At 36.8% G+C, this 21218-nt stretch overlaps 2 protein-coding genes across 3 annotated transcripts; one reads left to right on the top strand and one right to left on the bottom strand.

Moving 5' to 3' along the window:
- Positions 1–880: 880 nt before the first annotated feature.
- Positions 881–12697, top strand: LOC149021119 (KH domain-containing protein At1g09660/At1g09670-like). 2 transcript variants are annotated; one of them, XM_089149369.1, is made up of 7 exons: positions 881–1376; positions 2406–2500; positions 7531–7676; positions 9860–9994; positions 10130–10249; positions 10963–11106; positions 11193–12697. In XM_089149369.1, exons 1-7 carry the CDS (start codon positions 1276–1278, stop codon positions 11337–11339), a joined length of 888 nt encoding a protein of 295 aa, XP_089005495.1. In that variant the 5' UTR covers positions 881–1275; the 3' UTR covers positions 11340–12697. The 2 variants fall into 2 exon arrangements, with proteins under 2 accessions (XP_089005495.1, XP_089005497.1); XM_089149371.1 differs by having other exon boundaries at positions 10133–10249; positions 11193–12695.
- A 1201-nt stretch (positions 12698–13898) lies between these two features.
- On the bottom strand, positions 13899–19639 carry LOC149021118 (agamous-like MADS-box protein AGL11). The gene is made up of 7 exons (XM_089147053.1): positions 19458–19639; positions 16818–16899; positions 16612–16673; positions 16296–16395; positions 14343–14384; positions 14162–14203; positions 13899–14063 (listed from the first exon to the last, which is right to left on the bottom strand). Exons 1-7 carry the CDS (start codon positions 19637–19639, stop codon positions 13899–13901), a joined length of 675 nt encoding a protein of 224 aa, XP_089003179.1.
- Positions 19640–21218: the final 1579 nt, after the last annotated feature.

Raw genomic sequence — 21218 nt, 5'->3', positions numbered from 1 at the left:
AAGTTATAAAGCTATCGTGTGTAAGCCTTGTTGATAATGGGAGCATGGCTTATGCCAATAACTCGTATTGTCTTTGTATCTCTTCAGAATACAAGGCGAAAGGTAATTTTTTTTTCATATGGAGAAGAGAGTGATGCTCATGTGGTGGAATTCACACATGTCCTTGTATGAGGATGTTCAATACACCCCAAGACTAGATCACATGAAATCAAACATGAGACCTAAATTGGAGGACATGATCCAAAATCCATGGGGTGCTGTTATACATAAATACCATACCCAAACACACCGGTCATCTAGGTCCCTATAAATGACTCCTTGCCCGAGATATGTGATTAGAAGTGGAGTTAGGATTCAACATTGGGAGGATCATAACGACATTTCTACACATTGTCTTTACACTTAAAATTTTTTCCTGTTGATATTTAACAAATCAAAAGAGGACCAAATGACTTTCCCCCTCTCTCCTCAAAATAAATAAATAAATAAATAAAGAAGAAGAAGAATAAAAAAAGAGGACCACCAGGCCTTACTTAAAAAAATTTAAAAAGTGGCATGGCCTGGTCCTTAGGAAGCACCCCCTGAATGTAATTCTAATGGAAATGTAATAGCCTTAGATTTTGAATGTGGCAAATTGGCCATGTTCCACTAAGTGGTTGGGGGATTCATGTACCCCTCTCACTCGCTTTGAATAAATGATTGGTTACCCAAAAATTAAAAAAAAAAGCCTTGGGTTTTGGCGAGAAAAAAAAAAAAAAAATCGCCTCAGGTGATTTGAAAATAATATCTCACACGAGGACAAGATGGTCATTTCGAAGAAACTCAAGATGTCTAGACATCGTCACCAGTGCAAAAATTAACAATCAAGGAGAGCTGGGACTTGGATTAGATTGGACCGAAAAAACAAAGATTTATTCATAATTTTTTAATTTTTTGGGTTTGAAATTAATTTGTAGAAACACTGCATTTGGATTTTGGAGTATAAATTCGGTAAAGTAAAGATCAGCGAGGACTCTTGCTCTCCATCTTTCTCAGCCCCGAGAGAGTCGAATAAGAGAGGGGAGGGGTTGGGTTGGGTGTCTATGTCTTTCTTTGACAAATTGATATTTCTTTCTTGTTTCCATATGCAAAGGTTTCTATAATCTGGGCGTCAAAAATAGAATCGCATAATTTGCGCCGGTTCTCTCGTCCTTCTTCTGCGGAAAGAGAATACGAAGAATCTGCACAGACGATAGACGACTGGTTGTTTCTCTGCTTCTCACAGACTGTATAGCGATGGGCGATAGAATCCCACCTGGAAGTTACTTCCAATACTCTCCTTCTGGAGTCCATGCTTCTCCTCACAGGCCTTCTTCTGCTTCTTTAGATCGAGAAAGGTCAGTTCAAATATCTTTCATTTAATCGCCTTGCAAAAAAAGGTTTTTGTTTGGCTACTATTTTGATGGATTTTTGTTAGTAAGTAATGTGGTTGCTTCACTGCTGGTTTCGATTTCGATATCGGTTTTATGATCCGGGTCATGGGTTTATGCGGGTTGGGTGATTGCTATACTTGGTTTTGATTGATTTCAACCCCTCTTTTATTTTTCCTTTGAAGAACTGAATTGGGTTTTGATTGATATATTCTGATTGTCTATAAGGGCACCCTGCCGTTGTGTTTTTGTACTGCTGATCTGAAGCCAGATAAGTGTGTAGGATGCTAATGGGCGCGTTCGGCAGGAATAATAACCTTTGCCCGAAAGTTATAATCTTTATTTCTGAATCATATGATTTTTCAGAAACTGTTGACAACCCTAAGGGACCAAGGTTTTTGTATATTTAGATAGTGAGTGCCATTCCACACTATACACTGCACTATTGTTTTCAGTGTTCCTGTTGGTCTGATATTCTAGTTCTTATTTATATGGTGGCTGTACAAATTAGTATCTTTATACTACAGCTATTGATATAATTCTAATCATATGATACCTATGCCAGAAGTTCATTACAGTTTTGCTCTGTTGATTGATTGAGATCAGTATCACTTTTGTGAAACATTTAAGACATACTGTTTGGTTGCTTTTGGTATTCCCATAGCCCGTGATTTTTTTTCTTCCTGTTCTCCTTGATGCCTCTTGTTGATGGTCTTCTTAATATGATTTGCTATACAATCATGTTCTGTATATGTGCAGAATGCATATGCATTTATCATTTGTGTTTGTCTGCTTGTTTTCCTTTCTCTCAATCTTTTTAGACTTTTTTTTTTTGGGGGGGGGGGGGGTTAAAATCTCTTCTAAGAAATTACTTAATGCAGGGAATTTTAGAAAGCTATTGATTTAAACAGTAAGCTTGTTGGTCACCTTAATGTGTGTCATAATTTTGTAATTTCTGGTTTTCGTGGTTTGTGGTTTGGCAAATGATTTGCACAGCAATGGAAGATATATGGCTGAACTGTTGGCAGAAAGGCAGAAACTGGGACCATTTATGCAAGTTCTGCCACTTTGCAGCCGGCTTCTCAACCAAGGTTAGTTGCTCAATTATCTCCTACTGGTTGAATTTTCATGTTTCAGTCTATGTATTTCTCTCTTTCATGCTTTTGCGGCATCCATTTTTTGGTTTTGAAGGAAGAATAATTTGCAAAAAAGAAGAAAGGATTTTCCCCAAAGAAAACCAGACAAATGTGGATACTTTGATAAGTTTGATTATAACTTAAATCAGCCATGAATTTGTTTCTAAAATCCTGATAAAAAAATTTTCAATCTGTGAAAGCCTTCAGTCATATTTCATACCATTGAGGATGTTCTTAAAAATTTGATAGCTAATGCCAATACCAGAATTCAAGTCATATTGCCCTCCTCCCCTGGCAAAATGTCTTTTTGTCATCTAGGGCTTGGATCTTGAAATTGGATGAATCAGTTAGCCTGATGATACCACTTAAACATAAAATGTGTAGATACTACTTATATGCGAAGTTCCCATCTTTATTGGCCATGCGAATAGTGGTAGATTATCAGAATATTGAGAGGGAACCTGAATGCAGTAGATGGCCAATAAAAGCTATAGTTAAGTAAAAGCACACTAGAAACTCAGGTTCCTGATTTCTGCCCATGCAAAAGTAATATGGTTGCCGTCATCTGCTTGCTGCACATTCTCCTTCTTGCACGTAGAGTTGTGAGCTGCTTGCCCATATTTATAACAGTTGTCACACTACCCTGATTTTAACACTATGATCAGAACACTGTTCAAACTGGCTCTCAGATAAGTAATGTAAGGTCATTATTAGGGAGCATACTTTTGGTTAGTCTGTCTAGGTGGTTGAGATTTGTTAACCCTTCTGTTTACTTCTTATGTAGTTTCTGCTTATACATGTTTGTTATGATGGCATACTAAGGGATATAAATTATGAACTAGAAGAGCTTGTCTTGTATGTCCGGTGAGTTAATATCATCTGAGAGGACGCTCTCGATATTTTTAAGTGAATAGTACTGGTGAATTTTGAACATTTCATGCTGTTTTTGAGCTTGTAATTTGCAGGTTTAGATATCCTTAATTCTTTTTTGAATTAATGTCCTTACTATTATTATTTGTAATGATGCCTTTTAGAAGTTGATCAATTCCTGTCTCCCTTTTTAAGGTCAAGGTTAGAGAATAAGCTTGGTCCTACTTTCGTGTATGTGTTCATGGTTTACACCTTACCTTTGTGCAGTCTTGGTCTAATTTCCAATGGGGGTTGGGGGAGGGAAGTAAAGGGTCTTCTTGAACTAAAATTTTCACAATTTAGGCATTAGCTTACTGTGAGAATCTTTGGTTCTTTTGTAGACATTTTATCAAAATTGTTTGTTCCCTATAGGAGAAATATAGCTGAAATCCAAAACCCACTCCAAACCACCCAATTTGTTAGTTCTCTTTCCCATTACTAGTTCATTCTTTCTGTGGAAAAGCAATTGCAACAATGAAAATCATATATCCTAGTTCTAGCTATTGTGTGATCATTCTACATCTGAAAAGAATTCCAATGAAAGTTGTAGAATTCCAGGAATGGCAGGTGATAGTGATGCAGTGGTGGTTCTTTATTTACCTAGGTGCAGTATGACCACAATCCACTTATCTTTGATCATACTATTCATAGATGAGTGACAGTTGTGAATGCTGTCCTTTAGTTTTCTGGTAGTGCTAAAGTATGCAGTCAGTTTTCTTAGATGAGACTTGATGCAGTACTTTATTTACTGTTGGGAGTATGTCCAGGAATGGGAGGTGATAGCGAGGCAGTGGTGGTTCTTTATTTAGCTAGGGGCTGTATGACCACAAACCACTTATCTTTGATCATACTATTCATAGATGAGTGACAGTTGGGAACGCTGTTGTTTAGTTTTCTGTTAGTGCTAAAGTATGCAGTCAGTATTCTTAGATGAGACTTGATGCAGTACTTTATTTACTGTTGGGAGTATGTCGAATCTATACACACAAAACCACATTATCTCTTTGGTATATAGCTAGGAAATTTTGCCCCCCCCCCCCCCCCAAAAAAAAAAAATGATAATAAAGAAGAAGAGGTGTCATACAAATATTGTAGGGATGAAGACATCAGTAATCCTTTAAAGAATTTGGTGCTCAAAATTAGATACAATACAGTACATGAAAAATGTAGATGATGCAGATTACATCCTGTTTAAAAAGAATTTTTGAATTCTGGTTTTGTTCAGCTTGGTGGATCAAGTTGAACTCACAGTTCATTGACGTGGGCCCAAATTTTAGCTCCCAGTAGGTTATATGGGTCATCAAATAATTTTGAGTTTTCTATTGCAACATGCCCATCATTTAAACACAAATATTGGGGACTTAAAGGCCTATATAGGATTGTGTATATGGTAGTTACTTAGAGCTAGTTCTAGTTTGTAATGATAATTTCTTCTAGGCTAACTTTCTTGAGTTGTCACACTGTGAGGATCTCTTCCTATTTAGAAGAGTTTCCTGTATTCTGATGGCATTTATTTAAAATGAAAAGAAGAGGAAGGTCTGTACCCAGTGCACATGGCTCTTATTTTATAGTAGCGTTATCAACTGCAATAAATAAAGGAGGGGATGGTATGCTGCCCATAAATTTTGGCTGTTGCAATTTTCTCTATGGAGTGAGTGTGCAATGGTGAATCAGTCACAAACTAGTTGGTGAAGTCTATTTGGTCATATCCCTTCTACTTTCTTCATCTTCCTTCTCTAATATTCTGCAAATTTTTACAGCAAGCTTCCTCAACCAACTGAAATCTATATGGTTGACTTCTGGTCTCTACTATATGTATCAATGTTGTACACTTATATCTAGATTTGCTTTTGTTCCTCGCATATTATGTATACTTCTTATCTAATTTGATGTGCATACGATTCTATTATGTCCATTTTGTGCAATATGGCTTCATTCACGGATTCCTCTACCCATGGTCAGATGACCTTCAATATTTAGTGTGTTATTAACCAGTTATGAGTTTTGGTTGTTTTTCTTCAAGTTTTTAATTCTGGATTTTTAGTTTTTTTTTTTTTTTTTACTCTTGCTTTTTCCCAATATAACCAGTATTTTAATCACATTGTAACCCAATTTTGGTCTCCATTCTGTATTAGTTTCATCTCCATCAGTTTTGGTCTTGTTAGTTCTAACTCTATTTAGTTTCTACCAGTGTTTCTCAGTTTTCTGGTTCAATGCAATTCTTGTCTCTTAGTTTGCTAGTGTTTGTTACTTTAGCTTAGCTTACCTCAGGAATGTGTTTAAAATGGTTCCTTTATCAGAAACCAGGAGCAAAAGTAAGGGCATAAAATATATTTTGAGTTGATATATGCATGAAAATAAACAAAATAATAGCATATAGAATATAATTTCAGAAAAAAGAAGCCTTGCAAGTGAAGTGAACACTATATAATAGCCCTTGGGAAAGAGAAGTAACTCCACTGATGAACAATTCTGGGAATGGGTTTATAGGGTGGCAATGATTTTGTACTTGTATATGTCAAATTAAGTAATAGACCATGTGGTGCAACAAGGTGTTCAGAGGTAGGGATCTGTGTCATCCCCTTCATTGATACTTATCACAAGTGCCCCTCTCTGTTGCGTACACTGTACACTTCGGTCACCCTTCTCTCACTTCTCTTTTGCCTTCCCTTATCCTATGAAGACCATCCTCTGTCCACTGTTGGCATTTCTATGGTCAAAGAACCCTGTTGGGTTCGCTCATGGCCCACCAAGTACTAAATAGGCAATAGAAGAAAGGTAATGACAGAACCATAAATGTTTATAGGTATTAAGGAGGAGCGATAGGACCATAATTAACCAAATGGGAAAGACTTCACTTGAGAGGATGAGGACAAGGTAACCAGGTGGTATTTTCAATTATTAGTTATGGGTAATTATGGAACTAGTGACAAATAAGGTTAAACTAGATAATAGTGGAGTGGAGTATATGAATAAAAATAAGAAATAGGGATTAACTAACTGAAAAGCTTGTCTTCAGTCTTTTGTCTTGAATAAAGAGACAGAAAACAAAATCAAGGATGGCATTTGACTTGTTGAGGTTTAGTTCACTGCCAAGAATCCTCTGAAATTCAATTAATTACACATCTAAACACATGGTTTGATTGACAGATTTGCTCTAAAAATTATCTCTGGCAGAACAAAAATTGTGAGATATTGGATTGATTGATTCACAGAAAAAGGGCTTTTGGTCCTGGAATTTTGGGGTTTGAATTGCCCTTGAGATGCTATCCAATACCTAGATTATGGGACTGCCTGAGTTGTCTTCTTAAAACCTAATGAGAACAACCAAGTTCCAGGTACTGTTAAAACGGAAAATCAACTTTTGAACATTTTGAGTTTCAAGAAGAAAAAGGGAAGCAACTAAGATAAGTAGCAAGATGTTTTATTGTCATGTTACACAGAATGTCATGAAAGAACTTACATCTGACAGGAAATATACTAGATTTACAGACGTTGCATCATTTTTTGTGTATGTATATGAAAGTAAGCCCCTTTTAATCTTTCTCTGTCATCATTTTCTTTTATTATTTGTATGTATGGATGTGGCCGTTTAACATGAACCACGATGATGTTGGTTTTGATGGCTACGTTATTTGTTACTTGTTGTCAATTGCTCCCCTCTTTTGATAAGTTCCATGTCTATGCTTTTTAGATTTCCTTTTTCTTCTCTTTCTTCCCCCCTGGGGATTTGTAGGGAAAGATGGTTTGAATATGTTTAATCCCATTTTAAGATGCATTATTTTACTTAAGTTTTAACTTTTAACACAGAAATTCAGTGTTTGTTGGATTCCATGCTTCAAAAGAGAAAAAGTTGATCAATTGTAGTTGCTGAAGCAATTTTGGATGGATAACAAAGGGGTCCTTTGGATGCTCAACTTATTGAACCATTTCTGTTTTATATGGATGAAGTTGATCCTTCTACCTTTTGAGATTGTTGTGTTTTGCTAGCGACCCTTGCAACTGTACCTTCCAACTTCTTGTAGAACTATAATATTTCTTTTAGCTACCAATTTGGTTATGGCATGTCATTACAGAAATTGTTCGAGCATCTGGGATGGTGCAAAATCAAGGTTTTGTGGATCATGAAAGAATTGATCATGAGAGTCCACTAAGATCTACAGTTCAACACCCGAATGGTGGACCCATGGATTTAGAGGGATGGCCTGTGATGCAACCAGAGGTAATGTTTTTCTTTGCTTGTTACTATTGTGATTGGTTATTCTCCTTGTGTAGTTAAGAGTTGTACTTTTGGGCTTTGCCCTAAGTTTTGTTCTTTGACAGTCTTTTATTTTAATTATGTATGGACTGTCTTTCATGTGTAGTAACCTTCAGGTAACTGGTTAAAAATCACATTTGCATATTCATTTAGCTTCTATTTATTGACATCTACAACATGGTGGGATGGTAACAGAGCTAAGCTAACTTGAGCTTCTTTTTCTTCTTCTTCTTCTTTTCTTCTTCTTTTTTTTTTTTTTTTTTTTTTTTTGGGGGGGGGGGGGGTGTTGTAAAAACTTTAGCTTCTCAGGTGTTATCTAAGAAAGGAAGATAATTGAATGATTGATTTTTCTGTTTCTCATATAGAATTTGGTATTTTGTGCCTAATAAAGGAGATTGAATATGATCGATGACTGATCTTGCCATGTAACAAAGTGGTGAATACTGTACTTTTGAAGGGTGGTTTTGCAGAATTAATCATTTTCTTTTGGAGATAATAAGGAAAAAAGTCATGTTGGTCTATGCTGTCATAAATTTTTGTAGTAACAGAAGTGATTGAAATTGCTTTTTCTTTTCCCCCCTTTCTATTTGCCCCCTTCTTGCTGCAGCCAAAGTTGGACAGCTGTCTAACAAGATGGCTATAATGCTATGTGACAGTGAATGTTAATTTTTTGTGTTTGATGGCTATTTTTAACTGACTATAGTTGTTAAATTGATAATTTCTTTTGCCCACCAGTTTTTGGATAAAATGATCTACTGTGTCATACTCAGAACTTATATACCAATCTCTTTTCTGTAATTTTATTTTAAATGACTTGAGGCAATAATGGTTCTGTTCACATTGTAACTTGAGGTACATGTAATGAAGAGATCACCCGATGTGTTTCTTGCTTGAATTGGGAATAGGCTACTATGAGTCTATGACTATGACTCGGTTCATCTTTTGTTGAGTTGATTGGATCCAAGCTTAAATCCTTGCTGACTTCTTTCAATGTATTATTTTTTTTCCTTAAATAGAGTAATGGCTTGTTTCCAAATTGGAAATATGAGGATAAACAAATGGACTTCTATCACAGGTGTGCAGTCCCCTCAGGGGCCTGTACAAGAGAAGGCAAAAAGTGAACTGATCGGAATTCGTACAATTGAATATGGTCCTATATAAGAACCTGTTTATTCATGTCCTTGGGCAGAGAGTCTGATAAGAGTTTACTGATCTTTCTCCTAGAGAATGAGATGTTCCGAACAGGGCTTCTGTTCCTTTTTAATCAGATAACTAGCTTCTATGGATTCTGCAGTTTTAGCATCCTGTGATAACCAGTCACTAAATTTGAATGATTGAATTTTGGCTTACAGTGGTCATGGTTGAAGAATTTGCTCTCACCAGCCATCTTGCTGGGCCACAAAACTGAGATCTCAGCAAGTTGGGGGGATGTTTCCTCCCAACTCAGTTAGAACTTGCTCTCCAGCTTATTTAGGTCTTCTAAACACAGTGGTGATCTTAGATTGGTGAAAAAATGACTGTCTATGTGAGTTTCCTTTTGACCCTAAATTTGAAAACCTTGTGCTGAAGTAGCAAAACTTATAAAACCTGTTGTACACATCATATACTTAATATTTATGAATACACGAGTGTTTAAAACTTACAAAATGATAATTAATATGTTCATCATCATTGATGTTCAAATTACACAGTTCACATGACATGATGCACATAAAATTACAAGAGAATTCCAAGATAAACTGAATTCTCGCCGAGATATCCAAGATATTGGCAAGATCTCACCAAGATTTGACTGATATATCCCAGATATGACCAAGGTAGCTGAGATATAATCAAGATATCTGGGATATGCCTGATATCCAAGATGTATGTATTTAACTGAGATATATGAGATATGAATGATATCTGCCACTTGTTTCATCTCACGTGGCTGAAAAAGCAAAGATATCTTAAGATGCCATGGAGATCTTGCAAGTTCTTGAACCATGCTAGTGGGGAGGGGAATGGGAGAGAAACCGTGTAAATTAGGAAGCATAATCTTTGGCACTGTTGACAAGTGGTACTTCTTGGTTGAGTATTTATCTTTTGTTAAATATTTGTCGGATTCTGAAGAAAATTTTGTATATCCTAACAGTATGTTGTTTCAGGAAAATGGAATTCTCCAAAGAATGGGCTCCTTCCAGGCTTCTCCAATTGGTTGGCATGGGGCAGCTGGAGTTACAACCAATCCTGTCGTGAAGAAGGTTATTAGACTAAATGTTCCAGTTGACAACTTTCCCAATGTGTGTAAAAAAATCTCTCTCTTCTCCCCCAACCCCAACCTCCATCCCCTTCTTTCTCCCTCTCCTTTTTTACTATAGTATATGATAAAAAATTTAGTCATTGCATTCTGTAATTCCTCCAATTATTTTCATTAGCAGTATAACTTTGTTGGTCGACTCTTGGGACCGCGGGGGAACTCCTTGAAAAGAGTTGAAGCTACTACACAGTGTAGGGTGTACATAAGAGGCCGAGGTTCTGTGAAGGATTCTGTTAAGGTATTTGAAACTCTTTTGATCTTATAACTGAAAATTGTAAGGTTGATTGACTAGGATGAATGGATGGTGCATATCAATATCTAGTTCATTGTTCATTGTTCGTTGTTTGTTTCTCGTTGTTAAGTACAAAAGTTATTTGTGGGATAGACAGGGTCCAGAAACAGAAAAGCTACCATGCAGGCTGTGTTAATACCCTTTTCTTTTCTTTCTTTTGTCTTCTTTTAAACAGACGAGGGCAGGCCCTCGTGCATTGGTTGGTGGACCACAGTTGTGGCCTGAGATCAAGGCATTGGAACAGCTTGTCAGCGAAAATTGCTGGGGTAGGGCTGCGTAGGAAACAACCCCCCAGGGGTTGGGGGGGTGGGTGGGTGTTCGTGTGGAAGCCTTTGGCACTGGCTACGCCCACTGTTTTTTAACTGGACTATCTTTCAACGGTTTAACCAGCTTTCCAAGGTGTTAAAGAGTTTAATTAATTAATTCTTAAGAAGGGAAATTTTTAATAGAGGATTATTTTGGTTACTAATCCTTATTTTTTTCTTTTTTGGATGAATTAATCCTTAATTTGTTAGTTACTTTATTTAGGTTATACCTTTTGAAGTTGATTTTCTTATTAAATTCTGACCTATTTACAAAAGTCTTTCTCCCAATAATTGTCATCCACCTTTTGCTATATCTTATACGTAAGATCTCATGGGGCTTCTAATTTCCTTCAGGAAGAAAAACTCAGAGATAAACCTGGATATGAGCACCTAAATGAGCCGTTACATGTGCTGGTGGAGGCTGAATTACCTGCAGATATGATAGATTCTCGTCTGAATCAGGCTGTGTCGATATTAGAAGACCTTTTGAAGCCTGTGGTATGAAATGAGACTTCCAGTATTGTAATTTTTTTTTGTCTTCCAGTTTTTATTTTTGACCTACTTGTGAATGTTGTGTTTTTCAGGATGAATCCTTGGATTACTACAAGAAGCAACAGTTAAGGGAATTGGCTATGCTAAATGGTACACTCAGAGAGGAGAGTCCTCACATGAGCCCGAGTATGTCCCCCTTTAATAGTGCAGGGATGAAACGGGCCAAGACAGGACGATGACCCTTATGTTCAGGTTGGAGCTTAAGGGGAGTGACTATGATTTCTCACCAGGTTCTCAGAAAAGCCATTCTGTGACATTATGGTTCCTGAATGAGTTACCATCGTGCAAAGTGTCTTGGGGAGGCTGTGAAATTTCAGCTGGTTAGTAGTACTGGGAATTGTTTATAAGATTTGGCGTTAGACGTATCTCGATGTGTGCGTATTCTCTCATTGGTTGTTCCATAACAAAGTTAAGCCTATTTCCAGTTATCTATTCTTTATTGTATCAGCCCCCCAAAGTTGCATTAGTCAGTTTCATTAGTATTAGGGTGGCTCCAGTTGGTGCTCTCTGGGATGATTTCCTTGTACTCTCAATGGTTCAGTCTAAAGTTTAATGCACTTGGGAGTCTTGTGTTCCGTGGTAGATTACATGCATAACTTTATTCATGCATGTTCTGAGTGTAAACTTGGTTAGTATTTTCTTTTTTGCTTACTTTTGACTTGTAATATTATTCTTTCTTCATGCCTGCCCTGTACATTTTGGACAAGGCACAGATTCAAACTTTTGAAGTGACTTGCTTCTGACTAATGGAAATTTCTATTAGCCTGAGTAGAAGACTAAGTGGAGGTTTGGAGAAGGTAAAGTAGTATTTGTACAGCTCATTTGGAACCCTTTTGAACCTTTATTACGAGTTTTGATACTGAGATCAGAATCCTGTTGTGATATTCATAGTGGCAGCTACTAGTTCTTCTAATGCGACGGCTTCAGGTAAGTGTTCGTTTGGGCTTCCAGTGGTCACTTTTCTGGTTCTGTTTCCTGCTTCAGTCTCTATTTTTCCTGTTGATTCTATTTCTAAGTTCATGTATGAATTTCTCAACTCTCTTCATGATCTAAATGAAGTTTTGGGCATCATTTTTTTCAAAGTTTGCTTGCATCAACCACCATATGCAAGATCAACTTGCTGCTTGGGTTCTGATCATTCTCTGGAAACGACTTCATCAAGGTGGTTATGACGTTATGATAGGTGCGCAATTTTTCCAGAGCACCCCACCTGCGAGCTTCTTTGTCATTGTTGACATGGTCACTTCTTGACCTTGTAGACACATCTTCCTCCTCAGTTACTGTTTCTCGTGTGAGTCTCATGGTCCGGCCCAACTTACAACTTGCTTGACTGTCAAAATCCCAGCTTCTTTGTGATCCAATCATCTTCTGTACATACCCAAACCAAAAAATTGCAGAGCAGTGGAAGGGTTTAATGGGAATGGGGAAAGAAATCCCAGTTGTTTTGTGAATTGTAGCATTATTTTTGTGCCTCTTGAATCCCACCATCACCTTCCATCACCTTGACCCTAGAGTTTGGATCACCTCTCCATCAGGGGAGACAATGTGCTATCCTGACGTTTTTGAACTATGCATTGTGGGGAGGTCTATTTGTAAATATTAAAAAAAAATAGAGGTAAAAATGTCAGTGGGTCCCATGTGAGCCCCATCCCCTAAGGAGCTAATCCGGACTCTTTGACCCTAAAGTCCAATTGAGTTCTCTCCTAACGGAGAGCTGATCCGAACTCTTGACCCAAAACCTATTCTTGTTTATGAAGGGCACTTTCAGGTTTTGATGACATTTGAGTCTAATAAGAGAACATGTCAATAGTACCAAAGGTGATGGATGGAATATTGCTTCTACATGAGGTGAAAGAAAACTTATTCCAATTGCACACACAGCATGTACTAGGGATGGACTAATAATATATATGTTACCAATCCATATTATGAGTTTTAAGGTGAAAGCTAGTTGCCGCAGTTGACACTTGTGGTAGGGTTTTTTTCCTTTCTTTTTCGGTTCATTTATAATTATATATGCTCTTGGAACACACTACTAAAGTGAAAGATTGAACAAGTAAGAGAGTGTTTCACGTTCAAGTGCCGCATCGATCCATTGTAAGGCATGTAACTTCATCCAACTTACCTGTGTGAAATATAAAAGCAGAACAGAACATTAGTATGCACTCAAATCTTCTTGTAAGCAAAACGGCATATATTTATATTATAATTTTTGATAATTTGGAATGCATGAAAGTTCTTTCTGGTACGGTGCAGCATTTGAATGTTAAGTTTGCTTCACAGTGACCTAGTTATAACAGGTTTTGAATCAGGAAACGCCTCTCAAGTAAAGGTTCCATGTTCATGTTTTCCTTTTTCTATCCAAGAACCCAATTTGATCTTGTGCTCCTACTGTGGAAATTTGACGATAGAACCAAGTGAGTTATATCAGTGGTCAGCCCTGATTCTTCAAATCAGTTTTATGGTTGAAGGAGACAAATTTGTTTTCTGAACTGGGTTTAATAAACAAGAGTATATCTTGTCTTTAGTATCACGTAGGCATGGTGCACTTGAAGTCATGGATATAAGAAATGGTGATGCCTGCTTGCTTTGCTGTGACTGGTGAGGCAAAACCATTTGCTTACTTACCTTCTATTCCGTTCTGTATAAAACAAATCTTGCATGGGAAGAAGGATCATAACTCATGAGATATAGCTTCAATTAACTGCATGTACTCTCCAGAGTTGAAAGAGATCCACTTACCCTAGATGGAGAGCTGTCTGAGTTTGATCGGGATGAGGATAAGGAGGTCCTCCTTCCAACATATTCACTTGATAGTAGTTCCGGGAATCATATGACTGCAGTGTCTCAAATTCTTGCCCTGTCACCATATTTGCTTGCTGTGCACTCTCGTTCTCAGCTATCTGGGTTTTTGAGAACAACGAACGATGTTAGAAAACTCAGAAACGGAGTTAGGTGAATGGAAAAGGTGATGAAACAAATGTGTTGTTTTATGACATACCTTAGCTCTCAGATACATATTGTCATTCTGAAGATCCATTTCCTGTATTGAATATTTTTAAGTTAGAGAACCAGTCAATTAGCTGGAGTTTGATGGAGGGGAGATTGTCTAGATAGCTGAAGAATACAAGAATGAACATATATGGGTGAGGTAGGTGTTGCTTATGGAAGAAACATCCTACCCTTTTCTGCATGTACTCAATCTCGGCAAACAGTAGCTCATGCTAGTGACAGAAACACAATGAAAACAAAACAGAAGATGTTAGAAAGTCATGAAGGCACTGTGAAAAAGACAAAAAAGGGCCAGGAAACCCAGGGCGGCGGGGAGTTTTTTTATTTTATTAAGAGGCCCAGGGGAGCAGGAGAGGGGTGGGGAGGAGGAAGAGTACAATAAGAAGCAAAGGCAGAACCCTACTAAGCCAACACGGCTCACAAAGAAAGTGAAAACAAGAAAAGGAACAAAGCGCAAGTGCCACTAATTTTTCCTATTTTTCATCTCATCCTTTCTAGAGGGCTGGAATTCAACAATGAAATCCTCATCAAGCATGGGCGGAGCTGCCCTAGGGCCAGTGGGGCCGTGCAACCCCCTCCCCCCATTTTTCAAATTTCCCTCTCCCTTCCCTAATTTTTGAAAATTATCCCTCGAACTCCTTTTCTCTTGTGTGAAATATCAACATTTGGTCCCCCCAATTCAGTTTTCTGAAAATCTTCCCTTCCATCTCCATTTCTTGAAATTCTTCCTCTAACCCTCTTTCCATGTGTGAAATATCAGTACTTCACCCCTCTATTGGAGAATTTTTAACAATAAGTACAATGAGTAAAAAAGTCATTATGTTTTATGTGAAATATTAGCTTTTGGCCCCTCTCGATATTAAATCCTGGCTCCACCCCTATTGTCAAGATGGTAATACCCTCAAGTATATCGACTAATTCAAAGTGGATGGTAAAGGGTATCTGTTGAAACCAATTTGCACGAACACTTGTAAGATTATTGTAATCACGAACTTTGATAGAGCTAAAATGTACAAGAAGTACTTTCTTTAAGGTATTTAGAAGCCTTGATTTGTGCAGCACAAGTTTCAAGTGTGTCTTCACCCCAAGATTAGTCAGTTCAAACCTTTAAAGTTGCACCCTAAAAAGGTTACTTCAGGTGCAATCGAGTTGTATTCACTATTTAACAGAATGACAATAGGGAAATAGAGGAGGAAAATTTTATTGTCCAGAAAATGAGCTCGAAAATGGGTTTATATAGAGCCCTAAAAACTATGGTTGAAAGGATAAGGTAACCTTGAGGGTACCTATTCAGCTCACCTCCCTTGAAGAAAATATGTTTCTAATGGCATCTCCACATTTCCACTCAGCATTAGGCTTTTCGAATCAAAGCCTTTGACCCAAGTCCCAAGTCTCAAGTCTCAAGTGTCAAGTCATATAGAAATATTAATATTAATTAATATATAGTTATATGACCGTGATTAGGTCAGACAAGGGCTCGAGCTGGGTTTGCATCTCACAAGGGTTCGTACCATATTATGTGACTGTGATCTTTAACCCTAAAGATCGATATATAATATATGTTCTATATAAACCAAATAATCAGATGTGGAACTAAAGTTCCGTCATAAAAATCATAAGATTAAACGACATAAATAATATATATATATATATATATATATATTATATTAAAATAGTATACATAAATTTTAAACATTTTTCAATAGTATGGAAGGCATTAGAATTCACAAGATCATAATTGAAGGAGCCGACCCGTTCATTAGAAGGGGATGAGTAGGCTGAGTCAGTATAAGGCGGAGGCCTGGCTGCAAAAAAAGAGGGGTGGAACCCATATACTCTCTATCCAGGCGGGCTGTCCCCACATCTTCCCACCCTTACAGCGGGGCTGACATAGGCCTGCCCATGGTATGGGAGGACGGGCTGCCCGGGTGGAGAGGATCTGAACTCTTCTTATGTTATGTTACAAGGGGTGGGGGGTGGGAGGGTTCTGAGGATGAGTTGATGTAACCTATTCTAAATCGACAATGAAGCAGATCTCATTTTTTTATTTATCATTTTTACCAGATCTCATTTTTTAATTTTTCATTTTTACCACTCTTTCTATATGAGCATCAAAGGGTTACCTTCTTGGATCTGATGCGCGTGATGCCTCGCTCAAGTCGATTCTCCAGCTGTTTCAGCTCCTTGATAGTGCAGTTACCGAGTGAATCACCCATCAAGTGTCTGTAGGCAGAAGTACAATAAGAAAACTGAATCATGCATGGGAAACTTGGACTCTGTATAGAGATAACAAAACTTGATTGCATGAAACAAGGATAACAGAAGTCATTTTGGGAGCTCTAATTTAGGAAAAAGTAATGCTCTCTTGCTTTCTGACACACCTGGTCACTGCTTTGCGTTCGTCAAGATAAGCTCAGTTTTAATGAAGTGAGTACGTACCTGTTTGAGTTTGTCAAGATCTGTATTTGTTGACGCAGCTTTGCAGCTTCTTGTTGATAGTACTTCATTCCATCCATCACCAGCCAGGTTAAAAAAACATGTAAGCAATCTTAATAATTTACAGAACTTATGATATGTGGATACATATCTGATCTCAAGATTTAAAAAAAGAAAAGTGCTAACATGGATACAAATTAATCGCTTACTTGAGCATTTGCCTCTGCAACCGAGGTTGTGTGTGAAGCATCTGCAGCGACCTTCTTGTACCTATCTATTGTTGATCTTATGCTGAAGAACAAACATGGAACTAGAACATTAGAAAGTTTTATACAAGAGGGAAAAGTCCTTAGAAAGTAACATAGTATATTTGATCATAAAATAAAGGATGTTAATTTTGTGGGTTCATCGGCCACACCTATGGCATATGCTTCATTTGTTCTTCATTTTGTTGAAGTTAAAAATAGTTGATCACATAGTGGAGGAAAGCTTTCAAAATGTCCCTGAAAATCTAATAGTTGGCATGTCTTGTACTTATACCAAATAGGACCAACACATATGAACCCAGGTTGACAGATCCTTCAATTTTTATTGAAATGGTCAAATTAATCACATATGTTGACTTTTGTCTATGATATTCTCATCACTATCAATCAATCTTGTCTAACTACAATTGTTTTTCAATTGAATACTCAATCTACTCATGACGGAATCACTCCTAAATATAGTCTTTCTAGAAGTAGGGAAAATGTTACACATATTTAGACCTCTTAGACATGAGCCTTATGCACTGGATACAATCTATTTAAAAAGTAGCTAGCTTCTCATCTCAAGGACTTCCTAGTAATTCAGTATCCATGCATCAATGATTCATGGTAGGGTGGCTGAATCGTGAAACAATTACTAATTACATATTTCTACTAATGCTTCGATGTTTGCTTTGAGAAGTTAGAATCGCACACTAGTGCCCTTTAATCTTTTTGTGTGACAACATTGATCGATGCAATGCATTTCTTAGCTAATCCAATGTTCCATACATTCCACATATACATGTTGAAAATGAATTCTTCTTTGTGATGCAAAAAATTTTGAAACACAAATTATCCATTCGGTTCATTTCCACTATAGACCAACTAATTAATATCTTGATGAAATTGGAAGTAATTCAATTTCATTTTTCAAGAGACACATTCTTGTCAACCCTTATCATTGAATTTGAATTCGGGTCATCTAGGTCATTCATTTGCAACATTTCTGCTTCATGTTCTTGAACTTAGTGATAAAACATTATCATATATTTGTTTGACTCTCGATATTAGTGGATAGGTGAATTGTTTTTCTTCATAAAAAATTGGTTTACAGTCCCTGCATATTCCAAACACTTAATCCTGGATTTGTCGAATAGAAATTATTCTTAAAAAGATCAACAGCTCCCCTTTTCACATGCTCCCCAGTTCTTCCTGACCATTCTCTCAGATATGCTTTTGAGTTTTGACCTTATCCGCCTTGATTGACAGGCCGCACAAAGAGGAGTTCATTCATACATCAAGTGCTTCTATGATTGAATGCATTCCACTACTTCCAACCCAAACAAATATGTAAGTTTCTCAATACATTGTACATCACACGGAGGGTGCATGCAAACGCCATAAGAGAGAGAGAAACCTTTATTTAAGTAATTAATACAGTAACCCAGAAGTGAATGGAAAATATACACGAAACCCTAGAATCACAGGTGGTGAGAAAGCAACGTTGAAAGGGAGGTAAGAGAAGAAATACAAGGCAATGCAGGTTTTAGTCTTGACATCAGAAACCAAGAACAAGAAGTGCAGTAGTAAAACATGGGGTGCAAGTAGATCGATAAAAAGTTCTAAATCACTGGTGAAGAAATTGGGCAAGAAGAAAGCTACCCAGGGTAGACCCGAAGCTCCATTAATAGTTTTTCTTCTAAATTGAAAATAAAATAAAATTAAAATTCTGCGTCTTCATATTCTAGTCTGCAGATCAAATACGAGTTTCTCGTTTTGAAACCAGAAAGGAAAGGAACAACTGGGAGATAATCTCTATTCAATTGGTCTGAATTGTTGAGACTTTACTAGTAAAACAAGGCAGATTGTCAAGTCAAGAACAACCAAGAAGGAAACGAGATCATGTGAGCAAAGGGTAGATCTTTTGCCCACTGGGTCCTTGAGTTTCAGTGCATTAGTAAATCATATATATCATTCCTTAGCTACCCATAGATATTAAGATCATCCTAATTAATATGATTAGATAACTGAATAGAAGGAGCTAAAATTTATGATCAATTCGAAAATAAAAAAAGAAAAAAATCATAATTAAATTCAAGTTAACTAGTACGACAATACATGAAGGAACAAAAACATACAACCATGAAAGGAACACAGATGTCCTAAGAACAAGAGAAGAAGAATGAACAGTGATTAGGCCAAGTAATTCAAAATAGGCAAAAGAATCAGCTAAAAAGATACAAGATCGATGCACTCGAAGTATGACACGCTCTCCTTGTTTGATATCTGTGGATATTTATTGATTTTGCAGAGAATCAAATGAACTACCCAAAAAAAAACCCAACCCCAGAATCTCCTAAATTTTATGTGGTTTATTATATGGAGGGATCAACGACCTTGCAAGATTTTTAAGTAAATCATGGATGAAATTTATGGTGTTCTAACCTATATCTTTTCTTACCGCCGTAGAAAAAAAGGAGGAAGGAAACAGAAGCTCTTGTGTATTGTTTTCCAAAGGCATAAATATGATAACTATATATAGGTTGAAAGAAGAGTTTCAAGGATCAAATATATTCAGTAAAGAATAGTAAGAATAACTACCTGTTATTAGAGTATTCATAGAGGCGGCCACGGCTTGAGAAGACAATTAGGGCTACTTCAGCATCACAGAGTATCGATAACTCATAAGCTTTCTTCAGGAGCCCATTCCTTCTCTTACAGAAGGTGACTTGACGATTTGTGGTGTTCTCTATCCTCTTTATTTCTATCTTTCCTCTCCCCATTTGATACAACCCTAACCTTTAATAACCTGGAAAGTTTTTTTTGGAAAAGAAGAATAAATTATCAACAGTGCTGCATGAGTAAATGTTATTAGAGACGAAAAAATATAAAAAAATATAAAAAAATGCCATCCATTACATTTTATGATTGTGAGTTTTATTTGTTAGGGCTGTTATGTGTCTGGGTTTCTGAATTGGAAGGATTTGATACGGGTTTAAACAGCACAGAGGAGTGATGTTTATCCATGTGAACTTCTTGATCAAGAAGAAAAAAATGGGTTAGAAAAATAAGAACCGAGTTACACACCACCTTACAGATGGTTGCTTAAGCCTAGCTCTAGAAAACTGATGAAAAGCTTGTATCACAAAATTGATGTAGAAATTCTCTAGAAATTTTGCAAAAAGTACAAAGTAGATGAAATTTTTGGAAAATAGAAGAAACGCAAGATCTGAATCTATGCAACTGATCTTGCCAGTCTTGATGCTATTTGACTTTGAACTTAGAACCCACCATGAATTCAGCAGAAAACAACAAAAGAAGAAAGAAGAAAAAATATGGGAAGTTGTTCTAAACAGATCCACGAGATTAGATAATTCACCAGATACGGGAATTTCACCTTTTTTGGCTTTCTTCAAAGCGTTCTTAGTTTGTGCAGCAGCAGCAGCAGCTTTCGGAAGCCGTTCTCTGAACCCAAATAAGCCAATCAACTACTTCCCTCCTCCACTCCTTGGCGTCCTTTCCTCTCTATTTATTGTCATGATCATACAAATTCATTCAATCAAACAATCCAAAATTCTCTCTCTCTCTCTCTGACCAAGCACTATGCAGTGAAGGAAAACGACCTTCAAATAGCTTTTCCAGGTGCAGCACATGAGACCTCCACGAAAGTATCTACCATTTAAAATTTTTCCCTTTCAAGTTGTTCTGAGATCTTTGAATTCCTTCATATATTAACTGACAGTTAAATTCAGTAGTAAATTAACTGATGAACTGCTTTTAGAGAATTATTAGTCTGGCGAAACCCACTAGAACTTGGTATGCTTAATTAGTATTTTTACTTTCATATCCATCTCTTGCAATAGTTTTCAATTAAGGAGTTGAAAATGTTTTGCTTATATCAAAATGCATTTAAGAATTTAAAAAAAAAAAAATCATCAGCCAATTCAATTTTTTTTAAATAGATTCACTGAGGAGGGAGTAGGGAGACCAGTAGAGAACGAAGATGGTGTTATTTTTAAAATAGATAATGACTACTTAACTCACTAAGGAAATGAATTGAAACATGTATAAATTGAAATACAATTGAAAAAAAAAAAGAAAAGAACAAGTGTGGAACTGTATGAAGCAAAAATTTCCTATAAAGCATTACTCAAAATAAACCTCTAAAATTGCTGAAGTATTTCTACTTCGTTGAAATAAAGTGCAAAATCAAGGCAAACAACTTCTGGAATTAAAATCACCTATAAAATTGAAATACAAATTAATCCAAATATGCCAAGTGGCGGTCTTTCCTCCAAGAAAATTTTCCTTGAATTGGGTCCATCTAAGCTAGAGTTAGCTCATCATTTTTAGATATATGTT

Source organism: Hakea prostrata, chromosome 3, assembly GCF_041222555.1.
Source record: "Hakea prostrata isolate BN-2017 chromosome 3, UWA_Hpros_2, whole genome shotgun sequence".
Lineage (NCBI taxonomy): Eukaryota > Viridiplantae > Streptophyta > Magnoliopsida > Proteales > Proteaceae > Hakea > Hakea prostrata.
The sequence above is the reverse complement of the archived record's forward strand: the minus strand, read 5'-3'. Positions and strand labels throughout refer to the sequence as shown.